Here is a 21,562-nt window from a genome sequence, read left to right on the forward strand (position 1 = left end):
AGTTAAAGACAACACAAAGTCTGAAATAAAATAAAGTATATTTATTACAAAATGTATCCTGTGCCATTCAAAGTGCAGGGCAGGGCAGCACTGCTGCCCTTCTGGGTATCTGACACAGCAGCTACAGGTATGTACATGAAAATACTAACAGCTCTGGGGAGGATTTTTAGTCTCGAAGTCCTTCCAGTACAAAAGCAGCAGTCGAATCAACTTACAGGATAATCGTCCAGGAGTCACAGACCTTTACAAAAGGCAAGGTGAAAGGAGATCTTAATGTATAAAATGTATTATTAATGTTCAAAACTTGTCTGAAATGCTCTGCTCCCAACACTGTTCGCATAGTGATTTTACATCAGCAGCAAAGCTGGAAGGACATGGGAGCTCCTGCCTGAGCCAAAGGGATGGGTGTTTTCCAGGAGGTACAGGTGAACCTTCTGAGGAGGCTTAAACTGAAGTAATTCTTCAAACCTTTCCCTGTGAGCCACTTATCTGAATGGATGTTCCACACAAGACAAGGAACATGTGAGACGGGTAAGGCACTACATGTGACAGATCCTTGAAAGATGCCCTAGTCCAGCAGTTGAAGTAAGTTTTGGCTTTTGGCTTTTCACAGTAACTGGCCAAAACTAAAACCATTTCCAAGGAAGTCTGTGGAAAAACTCCAGCACAACCCCCCCAAGGGTTAATGTGGTTCCTGCCCATGTAATCGAGAAGGGGATCCAAGCAGAGATCCTTTCCAGGAATTTGACATTTAGACTTACCGCACAGCTCATGAGGAGACTGGCTTCTTCCTCCATTCCACTGGTGACTGTGAACTCCGGGTTCTGGAAGCACCTGTGGCTGTGCTCTGTTACAGTGTTTTCTAGGAGTGACCTAAGCTTCCCTTCTGTCATATCCTGAGGAAAAATGGGGTTAATAGGAGGCTTAAACTGCCTGTAGCTTAAACATGCCTCTTCCCAGCAGCAGACATGGCACATCTAACGTCACAGTGCAGCTCACCTGTGTGCTGATGTATAACCCACACTGGCAAAAAACCACACGATTTCTCACAGTCAGGTTATTCCTAGAAAGAGCATTCAAGGAGCAGCATCAGAAAAAAAGGCAGATGTTAGCAAAAACCCTGATTTAGGAGATCATTGTGGGTTTTTTACTTTCTTGAAATTAACACTAGCAGCAGCCTCTTTGACCATTGTTTTCATCTGTTTACAAGCCCAAATTACTGCAGGGGAGCAGAGAATCTCAGTTCCAGTGTTGAGAACTTTTTCTTACTTTCTACACACTGGGCAGATGATCTTGTCACTGGCATCCAAGCCACCCAGCATTGCGTTGAGGCATTCCTCATCAAACTGCAGGCTCTGCTCGTACTCTCTCATAACCAGCTGCTCTGCAATAACACAACAAAAGGCCCTCAGGCACCTGGTATGAACTCAAAGCTGCCCAAGTGGAGCTGCTGCAGAGGCAGGGGCTAGGGTGGCCACTGGTTTCAAAGAACTTTTCTTTCCTTGGATCAGGTTTCTACCTGATGAAATCAACCCATTTTGTCCCTATGGCTCAATCCTTAACCAACCCGTCTCTGGTGACTTTTCAACCAGCAATTTAGAAACATTCTGAATTGATTTATACAGGTTCCTATAGCTCCCCAACACCTCAGCCCTGTTTCTGTGCTCTCCTCTCTTACTAGCTTCTCACAGACCTTAAAATGCCATTTGAATTGTCTAAAAGGGTTTCAGTGCATTAGAGAGGCTACAGAGACCTATAGCAGGTGGGCTCCAAGAACCAAGGAGTGCAGCCTCCGCTGGTTTGGATTACAAAGGAGGAACAGTAAAGATCAAATAGGAGTCAGAAAACATGTAGTGTCTTTACCTTGCAAGATCAGTTCTTCCTGGATCTCCTCCAGCACTGCCAGCTCATCGGGATCCTCTAGCATCTGGGAAAGACACATCTCTGTGATCCAAGCATCCTGGCTGCTCTGCCTCTAAACCTCCACACCTGACCGAGCTATCACAACACCAACTCTCTCCCTGTGTTCTTTGGTCTGTAAACCTCTATTTGCCAAACCGTGCCCTGTGGGAAGCAACCTATTTGATAACCTGTGCAGCGCCGGCCGAGATGGGTCAGAACACAGTCTCTTTGCTTTTTTAAACACTGATGTTTTGCTCATGCTCTCGGGAGTGGGAAGTGACAGCGCAGCTCTCAAAACCACCGATGCGGAACCCACCCGCTGCCGTCATCCCGTTTCTGAAGGAAGCAAGGGAATTCCCACTCACGGGCCAGAGGCACTCACAGCACTGCACCCCGTTACAGCGGTGGAACGGGAACAGCGACAGCCCCATTCACACAGCGATGCCTCTGACCCGGCCGCACCCCGCAGGGAGCCGACACCGACCTGCGGCAGCGGCTCCGTCCCGCTGAGGGCCTGCAGCGTCCGCCACTCCTGCTCCATCACCTCCCGCACCAGCGCCGGGCCGCTCGGGCTCCCCCCGGCCTGCCGGTACCGCTCCAGCAGCTTCGCCCGGCTGCTCCTCAGCCTCTCCGTGCACCGCTGGCAGCGACAGACACACGGGGCGCGTCAGGGCAGGGATGGAGCCGGGGCCACGGGCAGAGCCCCCCGCCCGGCCCGGCCCCACTCACCAGCCGGTAGGCCTCCTTCCAGGGCGGCGCGGCCCGGCCCTTGTACCGTGCTTGCCTCGGCCATGGCGGCGCCTCCATTGCCAGTGCGAGCCGCGGTGCGCCTGCGCCGCGGGGCACACCGGGAAATGTAGTCCCGGCGCGGAGGGAGCTGCGCTGGTGGCCATGGCGGCGGAGAGCGGCCCCGGCGAGCAGTGGCGCTCGGCCCTGCCGCAGCACGAGGTGCTCAGCCGCCTCCGGCAGCGAGAGGCCGCCGCTCCCGCTGCCCCCCGGCCGCCCATCATCCGCAACCTCCTCTTCTGCCTCGATGGCGACCTCTTCCTCTGGGACAGCGAGCACAGCGCCCTCCACACCATCGGCCTCCGCCGCCTCGGCGGGCCCGACCCCGCGGGGCTCAGCCGGTACCAGGTAATGGGGGGCGGCCGAGGGACCGCGGGCAGTTGTGAGGGGAGGAGGAGCGGGGCTGAGCAGGGCCGGGCCCTCAGGGCCCCGGGCTCGTTCCCACTGGGTCTTTGCTCAGAGAAACCCGCCGGCCTTGTGCCCGTCCGGTTTTGGCTCTTTCTTGACCGTGTAACCCTTGTATAAATCACTGTCCAGAGCGGGAGCGGGCAGTGATCGTTCCCATAGAGCCCTGGTGATGCCGCACCTCGAATCCTGTGTTCGCTTCCGGGCCCCCCACTCCAAGAGAGACCTTGAGGTGCCGGAGCGAGGCCAGAGGAGAGCCTGGAGTACAAGTGTGATGGGGAACGGCTGAGGGAGCTGGGGGTTCAGATGGAATAGGAAAGGCTCAGGGAGGACTTGATGGCTCCCTACAAGTGCCTGCCAGGAGGATGGAGCCAGGAGGGGTTGGGCTCTGCTCCCAAGGAGCAAGGAATGGGACAAGAGGAAACGGCCTCAAGCTGCACCAGGACGGGTTTAGATGGAGCTGAGGAACAATTCTGCCCCAGAGGGTGCTCAGGCATTGGAACAGGCTGCCCAGGGCAGGGCTGCAGGCACCATCCCTGCAAGTGTTCACACAGCGTGGAGGTGAGGCCTCAGTGCCACGGGTTAGGGGTGGCCTTGGCAGTGCTGGGAATGGTTGGACTGGATGAGCTTAAAGGTTTTTTTCCAACCTGGATGGCTCTGTGATAAAGATGTGCCATGCTTCTGTTAGTGTTTTTGATGGCTTCTACTTCACTGATGTATTTGTATTTTCAGACCCTGATGTGCATAAACCCACCCTTGTTCGAGGTTTATCAGACACTGCTAAGCCCCACGCAGCATCATGTGGCGCTCATTGGTACGAAGGGGCTCATGGTGCTGGAGCTGCCTAAACGCTGGGGAAAGAATTCAGAGTTTGAAGGTGGGAAATCCACGGTGAACTGTAGGTGGGTGAGACCTCAGGTGGTTAACGACACCCTTGTCCTGCTACTGTTCCTTTCCAGCCTCTCCTGCCTCGGGGACCAGTGGAGAAGACAGACATTGGTTGTATTGGAGTTGGAAGGACAATCACAAATGAAGTTAACTTGGCTCAGCAACTTGCTGATTGTTAAGTGACCTAAATAAATTACCTTCTTAATAGGGTGCAGTTGCTGAGGAGCTAAGTGCTCCTCTGTAGTATTTCTGTTCTTTCTGGAGTCTTTTAGCCGTGCTAGCTAAAAGCATATGTCCAGATGGAAATAACACAGACTCCAAGTGAAAGCTGTAACTCCAGCTTTAAGAATAATACAGCTAATGGCTTTGAAACCTTTTAATTGGGTTTCTAGCTCCTCTTGCCCCCCCTTCCCCTTCGAAGTAACTTGAGTGCTTTTTGTAACAGTGCATATCTCTGCTGTGTATTTCAGCACTGTCCCTATTGCGGAAAGGTTCTTCACAAGCTCAACATCTCTGACTTTAAAGCATGCTGCTTGGTATCCCTGCGAGACACTGGAGCCCCATATTGTGCTCTTGACTTCAGATAACACTATACGGTAAAACCTGATTGTAGTTTATTATCAAAGGGTGGGTTCTTTTGTCATAGCCAGTCTGATTCTTTGCTAGATATTTGCGTGCTGCCATTCCTACCAGGATTACCAATAAATAATAGGATGGGATAGATTTTAGGCTGATAGCAACTGTGCAGTACAGCCTGCTGAATGACCATTGCTGTATTTCTTTCCTCTAGGTTTTACAGTCTGAAGGTACCTCACACACCCATCAAAGTGATTGCTCTTTCAGACACTGAGGAAGAGACTTTTACAATCAAAAAAGGGTTTGTGTGGCTTCTTGTATTTTGAAATGCTTTTGACAGAGTAAGCTCTGTTTTTTTCCTGGACTTTTTCAGCAGTAACTGCACTTTTTCTTGGGTTTTTTTTCCTCTTTTTCTCATCCTGAAAGTGGTAACAAACTGTGCAGTCAAGTGTTTGTCAGAGTAGTCTTGTGAAAAATACACCTGGTCTTTCAGATGGGGCTATGAAGGGCTTTCTGAGTGAGGAGTGCAGAAAACAGATCCTTTTTTAGTTCCTTCTTGGCCTACTTAGAAAGTAAGAACTTGGGGGTCTCAGTAGTCCAGTCACAGACTGACACAGGAAATACCAGTATGCCCATCTCTTCTATCCTGTGAAATGGGGCTGGCTGATGGCTGTATTGCAGAAATGAGGCACTATGAGAAGGATGTTACTCACATGCTTTTGCTGCTGAAAACAGCACATGTCCAAGGACTGATGGGCAGATGTTTGGTGTTAATTTGTCAGCATGTACCCATGGTCTAGTTAAACACTTGTGCCCTTAGAATTGTTGGTAACTTCAGGTCTTGTTCTCACTTATCCCCAGGAGAGCCTACACAGCATCACTGGGAGAAACTGCGGTGGCGTTTGACTTTGGCCCACTGGTGCCAGTCCCAGAGAACACATTGGGACAGCGAGGCAGTGATGAGGTGCTGGCCTATCCACTTTACATTCTGTATGAAAATGGAGAGACATTCCTCACCTACATCAGCCTGCTGCAGAGGTAAGATCATGTCCATCATCAGGGGTGCTTCTATGTCTGTACAGTGTTAGGGCTGGAGAGCCATCTCTTGGGTTGGCTGGGATTCTGTAAAGGATGCTGGGCCAAGGTTTATTGTATTGCAGCCTGGTTTATCTCTTTATGTCAGTGCTAATAGGCTGAAATCCAAGAATATTTGTCCTCCTTTTTCATCTAGATATTAAGCATGCAGTTTCCACTGCTGAGAATTCACTGTCCATTATTTACCATCAGAAATCCGAAGTGAAGACACCAGACTATTAGATCAGCAGGTCTAAGGGTGGTAAGGGTATTTGAGCATCTCCAGTTCACAGTGCAGACATCTTTAACTTAGTGGCATCTTAGGAAAGAAAGATTTTAAGATCATAGAGGGTTTGCAGGCATGTTCCATGATGACATGGAAGAATGTGAATCAAGAATATAAGCCCAATAAAAGGAAAAGTTACTTCAGAAAACAGAAGGTGGTGGAAAACTTAAATGTTGGATCTAGTATAACTGAATATTAAACCGTGGGGTATTTTGGTTTGAAGCAGCATGGTTTGCTTCTGCACAAGAAATACTGCAGCACTGAGCAGATCCTGTCTGTAGGCGATGAAATGGGCTCAATTCCTCAGAAGGTCTACCAAGTGATGTGCTGCAAAATGCTGCTTGTAAAGTGCTTTAACAAGTAAGAAACCAAGTAGGTGTTAATGAACCTTTAGTAACGAAGCTTTAATTTTTTTGCAGTGTAGCTTGGTTGCTTTCCAACCATAAAACATTATTATTGACCTCCAGTTTCTTCTCTGACATCTTCACCAAGTAGTTGTTGTTCAGGCTCAATCCACAGAAACCTGGGCTGCTGCTGGCTCACAGAAATCCAAACTAAAACCATTGGGTTGTTTGGGTTTTGGATTATTTTTAAGTCATCCTTATCTTGTAGTTATTGTGCAGCACACTCTCGCAGGTAACTATGGGGAGCTCTCCTTCCACACCTCATCTTGTGAACACATCTTTATTCCAGCACTGGGAATCTTGGCAAGCTGCTTGGCCCTCTGCCCATGCACCCAGCGGCAGAAGACAACTATGGCTATGATGCTTGTGCTGTCCTTTGCCTGCCCTGTGTTCCTAACATCCTGGTGATTGCTACTGAGTCGGGAATGCTTTATCACTGTGTGGTACTGGATGGAGAAGAGGATGATGATCAGGTATCTTGTCTTGGGGTGCTTTTTGTCCACACACATTTTTGTTTCTTTACTTCCTGGCTGCCAAGATGGCAGGATGCCCACAAGTGCCAAAGCTGCATTCTTTTATCATGAGGTAGTGAGTCTTCCTCCTCTTCCAGCCAGTCCCTGGGATTCTCTGATGCTTTTCTTCTAAGTGTCAGATCTGTGTATCCTGATGGTAGATCAGATTTTGATCAAACTTACTATGAACTGTTTTAAAGAGAATCTTCTAAGAAGAAAATCTATTTCTGAGGTGATTTTTTTTAAGTGGGGAAAAAAGAAGGGACTTGAACTACTTCCATGTCAGTTAATACTCTTGCCTGTGCCACGTGACCCTTAATGTTGTTTATCTTGGCATGTCTGTTTAAATGATGTTGCACAGAAGAATTCATTGCTCTTTACAGTCAGAAAAGTCATGGGACCCAAGATCTGATATTATTCCTTCCCTGTACGTGTTTGAATGTGTTGAGCTGGAACTTGCACTGAAACTGGCATCAGGAGATGAAGAGGAGCCTTTAGAATCTGACTTCTCTTGCCCAATCAAATTGCATCAAGGTAGGGCTGGTTTCCAGGTTATTGGCTTTTACTGGCTTTATTTCATGTTTTTAGGATCAAGGTAGTTACAAATTATCATTTGTGTCAAACAAAGGGGTGTTAAAATAAGTATTTGATGTCTTCAGTAAAGCTGTAGAAGGAGCAAGCCTGGGAGGTGCTTTAGTGTTCACTGAAGGGCAGATTAAGCATGGTCACATACTACTAAATTCTTTTAATGTGTATTATAAAGTAGAATTTATTGCATCTGTGTGTCAACAAGTGCTGTGGGGATGGTGATCCTGAGGGAAGTATCGGTGTCTGCTGCTTCGACTCTGATATAAATGTGGGGCAAGAGGTTGGGTGGCACAGAGTGTTTGGGTTTTTCTGAACAAGAAGCTTGTCAGAATGCTCACCTGCTGGCTTTAATTGATCTTCTCTTTAAAATCCAGTGGATAGATACAGGTGTGGGGGGATAGGAATAGTTCAAAACAATTCATCAGGTATTTCAAGCGTAATTATATTTTATGCAGAACTCTAATAAAGTGACCAAAGCATCAAGCTCAATTTTTTTATGGGGATGAGTTGGCACTTGCAAGATGTTAGTGCTGACTGAACAATAAGTTGATGCACATGCTCAGCACTGCAGGTTCCAGTGGTGGGGTTTTCTCAGTGCAGTGCCTTCTCCTACATTTCCTGTTTCAATTTCAGATCCAAAATGTCCCTCTCGCTACCATTGCACACACGAAGCTGGTGTCCATAGTGTGGGGCTGACATGGATCAACAAACTGCACAAATTCCTTAGCTCAGGTGAGTGCTGAGACCATCGCACACAGAGGGAAGGGAGTGCTACTGAACCACCTGTGTTCTGCTAGCAGCAGGTCGGTAGATGGGCGTAGTACTGAGAATCCCTTAGATGCAAAGCAGATCTGAAGCATTCTGACAAATCTCTTTGTAGATGAAGAAGACAAAGACAGTTTACTAGAGTTGGGAGCAGAACAGAAGTGCTTTGTTGAACATATTCTTTGTACAAAACCGCTGCCATGCAGGTAAAAATCAAACTCTATTATTTCCAAACCAGTGAGTTGCTATGGAAAGTATTTATGATTTGCCCTCTTCTGCTGCACTTTTTCCATTAAAATTAATGCAGTCAGCTCCAAAGAATGCAAATAACACAGCTAAGCACTTTGTGCATCAGGAACAAAACTTTTGACTGGGTAATTTTTGTGCTTTCTTCCCTGCAGGCAGCCTGCTCCCATTCGAGGCTTTTGGATTGTTTCTGACATCCTGGGACCCACAATGATCTGCATCACAAACACTTATGAGTGTATTACGAGGCCTCTCCTGTACGTGGGTCTGAATTGGTTTGAAATCTGTGGCTGTTGCATGAAAAGGATCCTAGGATATTATGTACTCTATTGTTTCACCCCAGCCATATGCATCTCCCATGACACACAGGGCAGTCTGCCTCCTGAACACTTCCTGGCTCAGAACTTAAGTATTATTATAGTAGTTACTTGCTACTGATAAGGTGTTTGGAGGGGATATAATTAACCTGTAGCACTTTTAGTGAGTATTAGGACTAGAACTGCGTCTAAAGGTTCTTGAGGGTATTGTTGATTTTTCCTCATTGTTATAATGAGGAATCTGTGAACCAAAACCTTGTTTACAGCCAGCACAAAGATTCTCAATGAGCACCAAGGTGATGTTTGCTGTAAAGAGAAAAAAAAATGGATTCTTAAAAGTGCCTTAAAGCAGTGAGATTTTAGTAGCCATTTCCAAAGCCACTGCACTTTGGGAGTGGTGAGAAAGATACAGACTTCGGTAGATTTGGATGATGAAGTGAATGCACAGAGGGGAGGGCATTGTTTTGGGTTTGTTTACTGGTAAAAACACTATTCAATGTGTGACAGGTACCTTCAGCTGGTGTTAATGTCAGCTTCTTACAGACCTTTCATTATTCTTTTAACTACTTCTGCAGTGCTTTTAAATAGGTTTTTCTATCAGCTCTTTTAGACCCCATTATCAGAAGTAACAGTGCTGGGCAGTGATGCAGCAGGCTGCTTTGAAAAGCAGGTCATGCCCCTGTTGAAGGGGAACTTGCCTTGTTATGGAACTCTCTTCTTGAGTAAAAGGATATTTATGATTCTTGCTAGTTTCAGCTGTGGCCAAGCAGAAAGCTGTGGGGATGTGATGCCACTGACCTATAGACCTGGATTTACCACTTGGAATAGTTACTGTTAGAACACTTCTGACTTACTGCAGTAATACATTAATTCCACAGGGGTTGACTTCATTTAACTACTGTTTGACACAGTTTGAATGTTTCTGGTCTAACCTGTGTTCTCCCATTTGATGCTCTGGTAGAAGTACAGTCCATCCTGCATCCCCTCCACTGCTGTGTACCAGGGAAGACAAGGAAGTTGCTGTTTCCCCTCTCCGTATCCTGGCTACATCACAGCATTCATTTGAGAGGCATATCCGAAGCATCCTGCAGCGCAGTTCTGCCAATCCCTTGGTTCTGAAGTAAGCAAATGTTTTCCCAGGGGACCTGAACAGGGAAGACCTTCAGGAGTACTGCATGTATAGCAAAGGGGTTTAATTGTAGCCCCTCACTTCCATAACAGCCCTGCTGAGCCCTCACCATAAATACTGCAAGTTGTTTGTCCTTGCAAAGGGAGGTGTTGGAGTAAGATTGCAAGCCCCTGTGTTATATTCAGGTCTGCTGATAAAGATGCTGCTCCTCCCCCTGAAGAATGCCTTCAGCTTCTTAGCAGAGCCACCCAAGTGTTCAGAGAAGAATACATACTGAAACAGGATCTGGCAAAGGAGGAAATTCAGCAAAGGTAATACAAACCCCTCATAACTATGGGCTGTACAGCATTTGTGAAACAACAGCACCAAGTACTGAGCACTGAACCTCTGCTGAATTAATTCTTGTAAATGAGTAAAATGTACTCAGGTAAGACTACTTCTTCAGATCAGAGTTGCAAAGTTAGGGCAGAATGGAGTTTATTCCCACCACTGCCCATCCTTTATTGTCTTTAGTTCTTCATAATCACTTCTGTGCTATTGTCTGTGTAGCATAAACCCCAACTGAACGGGGTTGCTGGTGGGGGTGATCTGATTTTATGTTTTTATTTTAAGAGTGAAGCTGCTGTGGGGACAGAAAAAGAAACAACTGGAAGAGCTTAATTACTGTCGAGAGGAAAGGTGAGGCTAATGTGTCTGCTTTCCCAAGTCAGACATTGGGAATGCAAGTGCTTCATACAGGGGCCTGGGTGCGATGAGTGAGAAGTAAATGCATGTCTGGCTCTTTGCCCTGTTTCTCACCTTTCCTGTGAATCTAAATAGATGTTTCTCACTTGCATAAAGGAAAAGCCTGCGGGAAATGGCTGAGCGCTTGGCTGACAAGTATGAGGAAGCCAAAGAGAAGCAAGAAGATATTATGAGCAGGTGAGTGCAAGTTCTGCTCTATTTCATCACCAATTGCTTGCTGTTAAGTAGGTGTCTGATAGAACAGGGTGGGCAGAAAGTGCTCAGTTAGAATCCAGGGTTTCTGCAGTTCTCTTTGCTGGGGTGCAGTGATGATTTTTCAGTGCAACTTCAGGCCCAGGCTGAAGCCAGCTTATGGTTTAGAAATGCCATGTGAGAGGCACTGAAAGGGGAAAGTCAAGTCTTGAGCCCCTGAGACTCAGAAGTGCAACACCAGCACAAGGCTGGTGGTGTCTTAGCATAAGTTCATTCAGTGACGTTTCTTGCTTTGTACACCAAGGATGAAGAAAGTACTTCGGAGTTTCCACTCTCAGCTTCCTGTTCTGTCAGACAGTGAAAAAGACATGAGGAAAGAGCTGCAGACAATACATGACCAGCTGCAGCACCTGAGCAATGCCATCAGACAGGTGAGAGCATGTGTCACTGTACCCACCTCACTCACACCCTGTGATAGTGGTGGTAGAACAGGGTCTTTCCAATGGAGCAGCTTTGTGCTTGCATTTGCAGCAACGCACTAAAATAGCTTCTGACCTTGTTATTCATACAGAGAGACCCTCTGCAGCTCAGTATAAACCCTGAGAAAGCCTACACACCCCCTCCATAGTCCTAGCAGTAACATCCTCCTCTTTTGGGGGAGTAAAGTCCAAAAGCAAGCAGGTTTTAACCCAATCCCACTGCTACACCAGTTTGTGACTGTAAGCAGCTTTCACTTTGGCAGCCAATGCCACCACTGACTGGGGTGTTCTTTTTGTACATAACTTCCAGGTTAAAATGAAAAAGGAATATCAGCAGAAAAAGATGGAGAGGGGTTCCAGCCCCCGAAAACCCAGCATTAGCCTCAGTGCCTACCAGAGCAAGTGCATCCAAACCGTTCTGAAAGAAGAGTAAGTTAAAGCTTTGATCCTCCTGTAGAATTCAAGCCCTGGCACTTACAAAAGCAATTCCAGTCGATTTTCGGGGGTATGGTTTAACCTCTGTCCTGCAAGATGGGGGATCACTGATGCACCAGCTGGAGGTTGGTGAGAGGGGCTTGAGTATAAGCCATGCCTGTGTGTGACAGCAAAACTGGCCATCTTGTGCTAGTATTAAGCTAAATCTGCTTTAAGTTGGCTGTTTGCCCAGGGATCTTTAGATAGGCTCTGTCCAGCCCCTAATTAACAAAATGACTTGCAGCTCTTCCCATTCTCTGTATTTCCCTTCCTGGTCAGTTCTGAGCAAATGAGTTGCACCCTCCTGACTTGGATTTCTTTTTCCTGAAGGGGAGAACACATAAGGGAAATGGTCAAACAGATCAATGACATCAGAAGCCATGTGAACTTCTGACGTGCCCTCGCTAAGGAAGCTGCACCAAAAGACTGGATGAGCTTTAATGTTCCCTGGTATTTCCCTTTGTATATATACCATTTGTACGTTGAGCAACACACCTTTTACTTATTGTTTTGTGAAGCTGGACTGTGAAATAAGATACTTTTGATGAGATTCCTTACATACTGTATTCTTTGCTTTTCTCCTGGGAAGGAGGCATGTTACATTGTGCCTGTTCCAAGGTGTAGTACTTACAACTAGCTCCACAGTGTGGGAATTGCTCCCTAGGGTTATTCTGGGAGACTTCTCCCCCCTTGGTCCGAGTGAGGGGAGGTCTGCGGCTGAAGGCAGAGTAGAAAGACCAGAGAGAAGCACACACACTTCAGCAGCTCTTTTTAATTTGGAACACTTTCTTCATAAAGGACACACCTTCAATACAGTTAACAAATGGTTACACACGAATCCTGGGGACAGCAGAACTCTACACCCACGATTGCACAGGACACCAATGGCGTGCCTCACCGGAATGCAGTAGTAACTTCCAAACAGTCTGCCTTTAGCAAAAGAGGGCTCCAGTCTTAATTGACATTAAGAGGTCAATTATTTCTCTTCTGTAGACAAATGTCAGTGGACAATAAATAATTGCTGTCCCCTCACCCCAACTCTTTAGAAAAGGTGACATGGTCAAGCTCAGTTTTGAAAAGTAGTACTGCACTGCTACAAAAGTGGCACAGCAAGAGGTGCCCCAGTAAAGCTGAAGGAAGGGGGCTGCTAGTACCTGCTGGGTAACAAGGGTACCAGGCATGCTGCAAGAACACTTGGGTTTTTGTACAGATTAAGACTATACAAGTAGAGGAAAGCATTCAAAACTTGATCTCACCCCTTTACAGTCTGCAGGAACAGAATCCAGCTTTCTAGTCCAGTCCTCCTGTGTATCGTGGCTGACGTGCCTGGTCAGCAGTGCCTCTTACTAACCGCGGAGAATCTACCACCCTACTCAGATCATGCTCCAGAACATCAAGAACTGGAGGGAAAAGCATTTGTGTTCTGATGTTTTATGAGCAGTAACACCATAATCCACCCAGTGAGTATCTACACCACGAGCTTTCACTACACTTAATTTACAGTCTTTTAACTCACTTTGCAAGTTTGGCACACGCTATTTTGTTTTTAAAGGCTCCTTTAAGTCTCAGGTTGCTGCTTCTGAAGCTGTGCTCTGCTTCCTGGGGAGGGACAGCCCCTCTGGAGCAGGACAGCTCTGCAGTGAGCATGGCTCCCACTGGCCCTCTGAACAGGCAGGTTTCCAATCAGAAACTGTTAAAAAGGTACAATCTTAAGTTGCAACTGTTGGTAAAAAGGGTCGCTCATGTTCCAGCTCTAACATGGTTACAGCTAGGCTTTAAACAGGAGGGAAGGTGTTCAGGTGTGTGATGGAATATGGGGGGTAAAAGGAAACAACTGTACAGTTCTTGTACACCCTTCTCCAAACCAAGAGGAAGTTCCCTCACAGACTCCTGCAGTGCCTGGTTTAGCTGTGTCCTTGCTCTTATCAGCACTGCAGCCCTACCACTGTCTCCAGCCTCCTCTAACCAGACCAACCAGCCAGCACTGGCCCCCAAGACCAGCACAGGAGCATGCACGGCAATACACACACATACAGAACACCATTGGGCAACCACTGTGCTTGTTACGGTGCCTCCCCAAAATGATAAACTGATTGGCATGTGCCTGTCTGCCCCATTGGGTTGCAGAGACCCAATGCAACCCTGCAGCCACCCGCAGAAGGCTGACACTGCTGCACCTATGGAAAGCCACAGCACCAAGCTGTGAAATACACAGAGGAAAAGCCACACCAGGCCTGGACTGGTTGAAACAACCTAAACTGGTCAGTTCTGATCCCTGTTGTTTGGGGCAGGGCTGCTAAGGATGGGCACGGACACAAGGGCCAGGAAGGGATGCTGAAAGGCAGTGACTAGCCACTTCCCTTGCGCTCCTGCTTTAGGAGCACTGTCAAACTCAACCAAAACCTCTTTTTCTGCATAAGTCTTCAGGTGCAGTTCCTCACATCCAGCTTGCTGAAGAGCTGTAAGGATTTGGTATAGTTTTGCTATACAACACTTAAGGCTTCCTTAAACAACCACTGCTGCACAGATACCAGTAATGGTTACGAGTTAGCTTTTGGAAAGAAAGGGAACAGAAAAAGCTTTTGTTTCTGCAGCTCCTAATAAAGGCCTGTAGGATTTTTCTCCAAAGTTTACTCAACAAATGGAACCATCAGAAAACAGAATGCAAAACATCTGGTATCAGATCTATGCATCAGGACACAGCTGCTGTCACCTCACCTTTCAGCAAGTAGTGAAAAAGGTTAAAGAAATTGTGGTAATAGCCAATTAATAAAGAACCTGAGCCATATGCAGACATTGTCATTTTAAGAAGATGAGAACCTCGCCATCTATTAGTCTTGTCATTACTAAGGTAGGAAAACTGGCTCTTGGATGTCAGGATTATGAAAGGAGTTAGTTACCAGAGTGAATATAATGCTTTAATTCTTGCAATGAGTGACAAGCAATTGAGCTTGTGTGTCTTTTGGACTGGTTTAAGGCATTCCTTTTCAAAGCCACTGGTTCTGTTAATAGCAAGATATACACTGCTAAAAATAGGATTTAAGCACTTAAAATACAGTCATGTACATTATAGTCTGAAGCATTTTGTGTCATTTCTCGTTTTCTTCATTACCTTCAGATCTATGGCCAAGTATGTAAAGAAAGAACAATAAGCAAAAGGGGAACGTTGCAATACGAATGTTGGACAGCAGCAACCTGCTCCTTTGGCCTCCTTTCCTTTAATGAGTGGCAAGTAGGGGCCAGTTCAAGAAGACCCTAAGCACCACCAGCACTATCAACACCTGTAGTCACACATGAAACTGCTGCTTGCCAGCTGTGGGCACAGCCCTGCTGTGACAAGGGGAAGAAAGGGAGGAGGAATGGTCAGGTTAGTAATGGTCATGCCACCACCATGCATCTACAGAACAAGAAATCCAAACCTACCACCTGCTTGATCATAAGAACTTCTTGCCTTTGCTGTAATTTAAATGTACAGTTATAAGAATATGGGACAGTCAGCTCTGAGCAATTACATACTTTAAAGAGATGCACTGTACCTGTCCAACTTGACCCAGCAGAGTAACGCAGCTCCTCCACACTTGTGCTCTGTGACCTAGAGTGCAGTCACCATTCAGTGTGCTCCAGGCTGACCCAGGAGATGTGATGGGCCAGGCTGATGCTTCATTCAGGTCCTTACCTTGCTGCTGCCCAGCGAAAGCCACCAACCTCACATTTGGTGTCACCCACGGGAGCAGAGCCAGCCTGCAGCAACCCCATGCCAACGCTCAGACAGCACAGGGTCTGTACTAGCTTTGTTTGTTACATAGCAAAGCAATTACAGGTACTGCTCAGCTTTAAGAGATGAAAAAGAACCAGCTATAGTTCCACATCCTAAATTAAAGTTGTGAAAAGAGATTACAAAACAGTGCATTTCTTGTGCTTTTAAGTATCAGAATTCAACAGAAAAAATGTTAAGGAACTAAATTCTCAGTACATTTGTCATCTGTTTTTTGGATTAGCATTGATCTGTTTAGGAGACACAGCTCACTCGTGTCCATCACATCCCAGCAGCATTCAGGTTCTTCAACACAAAGGTCAATGGTTTAAAAAGTGAAAAAAAAGGGGGGGGGAATAGTACTGAGTTATGAAATAAGATCAATATCCAGTGTCCTGCTAATAAAGTCATATTTTAATATAAAATATTCATACAGCATACTCTACACCTCATTCTCTCCACTAGCTGAAATACTGTTACCGACTAGTCAAACAGAAAAACTTCAACCACTTTGCTCTTCAATGTTTTGGAGGGACAATATGGTTTCCAGCAGCTACTTTGATCACAGTAGTTGGGGGGGGAAAGGAAAGAGGGAAAGACAAGGGGTAAATGTTCCAAAACTCTATATTAGGTTACGGAGTCGGCTGAAAGAGGAGAAGGTTTTCAGAATGTAAGGACTGATCCCACTCAGTGGAACGTGAAACACCACACGCATTAGTGTTTCCATTAGAAAGTTCTCCTTCCTACACTGCAAGTCACCCTTGTGCTCTCTTTCTGCCCAGTACAAAACCTTTTCCCCCCGTCTAGAAACAAAACTTAAGTCATTGCTCCCCTCTGTTGTCTTCTGCTCTTTCGGTTAGAGTTAAATAATAATTAATGTTGCTATAAAGATGAGTTAAAAACCCCAAACGCAGCCTTGGAGCCCGCTCATCAGGGTGTCATGTTTCAGGAAGCTGATTAATGTCCGTCAGTTTTGTGTCGTTCAGGATTGCACGGATTCTCTCCAGGGAATCTGCCTGCCGGATCCGCTCCAGCTGCACCTACAGGGGACCAACAGACAGGGCTGAGGTGCTGAAACATGCTGCTGCAGAGTCAGAGCCGAACAACCGCCGTGTTAGCAACCCTGATACCCACACAGCCAGAACTGAAAGCAAAGCATCATCAGCTGAGAAACACAAGGCATGAAGGAGCACAAGCCTCCTGTAGAACCAAGAACAGAAGGAAGGAAGACAGAAGGCACTTTTGGCTTTACAATTAAAAGCCACTTTCTGGGGGACTCAAGCAGGCCTTTGTCATAACTGTTTTGCCCAAGAATCGGTCACTGAGACCAACCAAAGTGGCCAGGCAAACTGGAGGAGATGTGCAAAGCAACATAAACTTGCACAAAGAGCACATAAAGGAAATGCAGAGCTGCCTCACACCTGCCTTCAAGCCTCTCAAAGTTAAAACACTCTTCGAGGAAACACCCCATTTCCAAGCTCACTCCTACTTGCTTTCCTGATAATCTCTCTTGAGCTCTTTCTTACATGCTGACAAAGTGCCCAGCAGCACTGTGTGGAAATGAATGCAGAGATCACAACTTCTATTTAGTATTTCACTTTTTCCATTTAAAATTCCACATTCTTTCTATCAGGATCTGGGCTTTCAGCTGTAAATTCCCAAGTAGTGGTTAACTGATATTCAGCCCTTCCTCTCCATTGCAGACACCTAATTCGGCCAGTGGACATCTCACACAAGTGATACTTAACCAGGTGCTGCTGCTGAGGACAGGAAGGAAATAACCCTGTGGAGCTATCAAGAAACCAAAATCTTCATTCAATGGTAGTCCCTCATGTTACACAATAGATCTTGCACCATATTTTGTGATGGCACAAACCACGGTTTAAATCGAAAGCACTCACTGCTGGTGTGTAATAAGTGCTGAGGGGTGACAGCAAACACAAACCCCAGAGCTGCAGCACTCAGGCTGAGCTCACTGAAGGCCTGCTGAACTACCTGCACGTTTGGAAGAGTGCACCACACAACTTCAGAGTGGTGAACCTGGTTTTCTTAATAATTGTGTAATCCAGTGCAAGCAGTACTCAACAAAAAGGAGAGGGTGATGACAAACAAGAAGGAACTTCACTGGTCAGGACAACTCAATAGCCTCCTTTGTCCTACCTACTCCTCCAGAAACAGCCAGAACAAAAGAGGACAGCTCCTAGTGTCTGTCCAGCTAAACTCTGCTGAGTAAACAATCTCACTATATTCCTTATTTTAGTTTTGCAAATAAACCTGACTACTTGTCTCCGACAAGCTGTATTTTTAATTCTGCTGAATTTCACTGAGCAGAATGGCCAAGAACTCAGAGCAGACGGTGCTGGAGTTCAGTACTGCTGCTGTGAGCAAGGACGCTGGTAAGTGGCAATGTGAGGTGGGCTCACAGACCCTGAAGGCGAGACCCATCTCTCCTGGTTTCCCAAGGAGCCAGTCGGTCACTCCACAGACACCAACACTGCAGGTTCCTTCCTGCTCTCCACACTTAATAGAGAGATCAGCCTGACATACTGGAATGAGCTTTGATGCCAAAACTCCTTCCTTCAGCCACCTCTTGGTATCTCATCACCACACACTGGCTCCACTTTTTGGAAGAAATACAAGGATAGTGAACAGCAACAACAGCAAGAATAGACTTTTAGATAGTATAAATAAGTCAGTAAATATAACACAAAGTACTATACCATATATTCATATCAAACAGCACAAGTTTCTTACTTTGTCCTCAAATGTACCTTAATGATTTACTATGAAAAGTAACATCCTGGAAGACATCAGGAGATGGACAATGAAATGCTGGGTTCTAAAGGTACCATCACCCATGGCTCTCTCCACTTTCTTTTAGTACAGTAATTGTGTATCTTTGATGGTGAGAACTGGTTGGAATCAAGTAATCAGAATAAAATCCCCAGTAGGCTTTAGCAGTAATACTGTCCTAGGAATACTCGATCAGTTTATTATACCAATACCTTTAAAAATAGTTCATAAATACCAATGTAAGAAACTTTACAACTGCTACTTCTTGTTTTATACAGCTGTGGAGAAGAAACAAAAGCAGCACCTTACAAATTAGTTGCACTTCCCTTACCTGAAGCGTCTGAGAAAGCTTTACAAAATCTCTCTGCACTTGCTCACTGACATCTAATTCAGTCTGCAACCGCTGAGCTTTATTCTTCTCTTCAAATACCAGCTGTTCCAGGTTTGCCTGAGGAGAAAAAGATTCTTTATGCTGTGTTTAAACTGAATTACAAAGGAGCAGCTCATATAAACTGATTAAAGCATGATACTACAGCAAAGCAGTGTGGTTATCCTCAGAGCTCTGGCAAGAAATGAAACCATTTGCTCTTTCTACACCTGTTTTCCTAACTGCAAAATCAGGGGCTAATACCCATCAAACATCGTCATTAGACTGGTTGAAGTATGAAAAAGCCGCATGTCTTTTAACAGCACTATGTCCAAGGATCTGAAAGTGAAAAAACAGACTTCTGAGTCTATCCTGGGCTCAGCAGTAGCAGTCATTTTGCTCCTTCTTAGTAGTTGGTGCAGTGCTGTGGTTTTGACTTTCCACCTGGGAATAATGCTGATAACTAGAAGTTGTTGCTAAGTAACATTTACTCCAGTCAAGGACTGTTCCTATCTCAACCTGTGGGAGTCACATTCTTTCGATTCTCCTCCCCATCCCTCCAGGAGCAGGGGGGAAGAAGAAGGTGGAGGTGAATGAGGAGCAGCTGCATGGGTCTGAGTTACTGGCTGGGCTTAAACCATGACAGAGTCTTAATGAAAAATGACCAGAGATGAAGGGCACTAATCTGCTGATAAATATACAACCAGTTTGCTGTCTTGAGTTTTAGTCAAACAAGTCTTTGGGATGGGGGAAAAAAACAATCCACAACCAAAACCAATAGAGAGAGAGAAATCTGATCACAATTACTGTATCTGGCTGCCAAAGTAGGGCTCCTTCCTACAGCAACAATAAAATGACATTCATTCTAAAGCATCAAAGCTTCAAACCCAGGTTTGGTTTGTCAGGATGTTTTCTATATGTAGAAGTGCTACTGAAGCCTAACTTGGGAAGCCAATCCCAAAGAGATTCAACTTAACAGCAATTCAGATCCACCACTTTACAAATCCAAGTGCAAAGTGACTGGGATGAGGATTTAAGCTGCATCTTGTGGACACTATTTCACTGCCAGAATCTTACCAACATTCAAAAGCTGCTTTCTTCATTCTTACATAGTCACACATTCTCTGACCACGCAGTTTGATCATCACAGAAGATGCGTATACACCTCAAAGCCAGACATCACAACTACCTTTGCTGCTGTCTCCTTCTTCAGCTGTTCTTCTAGAGTGGTTTTTGCTTCCTGCAGACTCTCCAGCTGCTGCATGTTCTCCTGCGAAGAACTTTCTAACTATATTATAATAATAATAATAAAGAAAGTATTAACCAAACCTCCCAACATTTCAATTTCTTACAGACTCTCCTTACAGGAAGTACAGCCTAAGAGTGCTTCCTGGTACTCAGAAATACACCTAAATAATCTTTCCAAAGGACACAGAAAACACCTCCTGACACCTCTTTTTCTCCATTAATTTGGTTTTGGGGTTGGAGAGCAACAGCCAGACCTGACATTCAGGTCATTATTTGGTAGCCTAATATGAGTTAGGAATTATTTAACAAAGTGTTGAAGTTACAGACTAACAAACAGACCAACAGCTCTTAAGTAACAGAACAATGCATGTGTTCCAGTCCTATATGGGCATCAATTCAGCTATTCTGTCCCTTAACATTCCAGGCACAACCTTATGTGTTTACTTTGAAACGGGCACAAAAGCTACATGGGTGCAGATAGAAAACAAGTTCATTTTCTCTGATATGCAAAGGTTGATGTGAAAGACAACAGTGGCACTGACAGAACTAGCAGAAGAAAAGAATCCTGCTCTCTCTGTTTAAAAAAAACCCCACAAAGTAACAAAAAAAAAACCCAAAATTCCACTGTGAAAGGGCTCCTTACCTGCTCCTTTTCCACTTTTATTCTTTCCAGTTCAGCTTTTAAACTGGAAATGGAAGCTGAAAAACAAGAATGTTAAGGCTTAAATTCAAGAAAAACACAGGAAAGTGAACATATTTCTGTTAGCATTTAAGGGAGAATTAAGCATGTGCTACATCAAAGGTAAACAAAGAATTGTACTTTTGTTTTCAGCTGTACAGCTTTCGTGTACCTGCTGTCAAAAAAGGGTGGTATTTAATACCCAGGGAAGTCTGCTTCTCACCAAAGCAAGTCTTCACTTATCTTAATGACTTCTAATATTCCTATTTGGAGACTTTTACTCCTGCTGACCTATTTCCTCTTTGCAATTCTCGATTTCCAGCTGCAGAGTTTCTTCTATGTTTTCTTTCAAATACTGCTCAGCTTGAATCTGTTCTTTTAAGAATAAAATCTCTGCCTTGAGCTTCTCCTCAAGGTGATCTGCTGCTGTCCGCACACTGATGATGTCTTCACGGTACTTTAATATCAGCTCACGGAGCTCCTGAATCAATGATTAGCAAAGATTTGTGTTATGATCTTCAGCTACACACAGTACTGCATTTACCAGCATACAAGCCAGAGACCATGTTATGCTACCCTGAGGTTTGTCCCACAACACCCGAGCATCCACCAATGTATTAAAACAAAATCACTGTTTGCTTGGCCTAGTAAATGAAGAATGTGTAAAGATCTGCAACTCCAACAGGCTTATGATGCTCTCTCTGTGCCTTCAAGCTTGAGTTTAAGGGTGTGGCCATGAAAAGCATGATAAGGCTTATCATTATTCAAGGCTCTGGGTTATTACTGATTCTATTTCCTGGACAGATATTGCAATGACTGACTTAGCATCATTTATTGAATCAGTATCTACATTGGAGCCACAGGTCTGACCACCTGTGTGCCAAGTTGCAAAATGCAGCTTCAAGTGGAATAAACACACACTCTGCTGACAACAGAGCAGTTTTAAGGCCATAG

General features: G+C 45.4%; 3 protein-coding genes across 5 annotated transcripts in view; 1 reads left to right on the forward strand and 2 right to left on the reverse strand.

The window, feature by feature from the left end:
- Nucleotides 1-21: 21 nt before the first annotated feature.
- Nucleotides 22-2,788, reverse strand: RPAIN (RPA interacting protein). Its single transcript, XM_005141384.3, has 7 exons — nucleotides 2,632-2,788; nucleotides 2,387-2,542; nucleotides 1,864-1,927; nucleotides 1,270-1,384; nucleotides 1,000-1,063; nucleotides 762-896; nucleotides 22-241 (listed from the first exon to the last, which is right to left on the reverse strand). The coding sequence occupies exons 1-7, from the start codon at nucleotides 2,707-2,709 to the stop codon at nucleotides 212-214; spliced, it is 642 nt and encodes a 213-aa protein (XP_005141441.1). The 5' UTR covers nucleotides 2,710-2,788; the 3' UTR covers nucleotides 22-211.
- On the forward strand, nucleotides 2,769-14,839 carry NUP88 (nucleoporin 88). Of its 2 annotated transcripts, XR_004081516.2 has the most exons (18): nucleotides 2,769-3,036; nucleotides 3,826-3,995; nucleotides 4,452-4,577; nucleotides 4,772-4,858; nucleotides 5,419-5,595; nucleotides 6,611-6,794; nucleotides 7,217-7,367; nucleotides 8,055-8,153; nucleotides 8,302-8,392; nucleotides 8,588-8,689; nucleotides 9,711-9,869; nucleotides 10,064-10,189; nucleotides 10,491-10,556; nucleotides 10,719-10,799; nucleotides 11,119-11,245; nucleotides 11,604-11,722; nucleotides 12,098-12,217; nucleotides 13,034-14,839. XR_004081516.2 is itself a non-coding variant. In XM_031055118.2 (17 exons), exons 1-17 carry the CDS (start codon nucleotides 2,794-2,796, stop codon nucleotides 12,159-12,161), a joined length of 2,172 nt encoding a protein of 723 aa, XP_030910978.2. In that variant the 5' UTR covers nucleotides 2,769-2,793; the 3' UTR covers nucleotides 12,162-12,324. The 2 variants fall into 2 exon arrangements, 1 of the variants encoding a protein (XP_030910978.2); XM_031055118.2 differs by lacking the exon at nucleotides 13,034-14,839 and having other exon boundaries at nucleotides 12,098-12,324.
- Nucleotides 14,840-15,914: 1,075 nt separating this feature from the next.
- Nucleotides 15,915-21,562, reverse strand: part of RABEP1 (rabaptin, RAB GTPase binding effector protein 1) — a 44,020-nt gene continuing 38,372 nt past the window's right edge. Inside the window, exons 14-18 of one of the 2 annotated variants that reach the window (XM_034068811.1) lie at nucleotides 20,900-21,089; nucleotides 20,573-20,628; nucleotides 19,871-19,951; nucleotides 18,646-18,762; nucleotides 15,915-16,561 (exon numbers count right to left, since the gene is read on the reverse strand). In XM_034068811.1, the coding sequence (XP_033924702.1) occupies nucleotides 16,460-16,561; nucleotides 18,646-18,762; nucleotides 19,871-19,951; nucleotides 20,573-20,628; nucleotides 20,900-21,089 (546 nt within the window). In that variant the 3' untranslated portion in view covers nucleotides 15,915-16,459. Of the gene's footprint in view, nucleotides 16,562-18,645; nucleotides 18,763-19,870; nucleotides 19,970-20,572; nucleotides 20,629-20,899; nucleotides 21,090-21,562 lie in introns of both variants that reach the window. The other variant, XM_034068810.1, reaches the window with a different exon arrangement.

This window comes from Melopsittacus undulatus, chromosome 13, assembly GCF_012275295.1.
Source record: "Melopsittacus undulatus isolate bMelUnd1 chromosome 13, bMelUnd1.mat.Z, whole genome shotgun sequence".
Taxonomy (NCBI): domain Eukaryota; kingdom Metazoa; phylum Chordata; class Aves; order Psittaciformes; family Psittaculidae; genus Melopsittacus; species Melopsittacus undulatus.

What these genes read in the sequence shown, in the direction of transcription:
- RPAIN (XM_005141384.3), bottom strand. Translation starts at nt 2,709, where the DNA reads ATGGAGGCGCCGCCATGGCCGAGGCAAGCACGGTACAAGGGCCGGGCC. An exon ending in GGACGGAGCCGCTGCCGCAG is followed by an intron (nt 1,928 to 2,386) that starts GTCGGTGTCGGC and finishes TGTCTTTCCCAG; the next exon opens with ATGCTAGAGGATCCCGATGA. An exon ending in GGAAGAACTGATCTTGCAAG is followed by an intron (nt 1,385 to 1,863) that starts GTAAAGACACTA and finishes GTGTTATTGCAG; the next exon opens with AGCAGCTGGTTATGAGAGAG.
- NUP88 (XM_031055118.2), top strand. Translation starts at nt 2,794, where the DNA reads ATGGCGGCGGAGAGCGGCCCCGGCGAGCAGTGGCGCTCGGCCCTGCCG. An exon ending in ACAAAACCGCTGCCATGCAG is followed by an intron (nt 8,393 to 8,587) that starts GTAAAAATCAAA and finishes TCTTCCCTGCAG; the next exon opens with GCAGCCTGCTCCCATTCGAG. An exon ending in GCCAATCCCTTGGTTCTGAA is followed by an intron (nt 9,870 to 10,063) that starts GTAAGCAAATGT and finishes TGTTATATTCAG; the next exon opens with GTCTGCTGATAAAGATGCTG.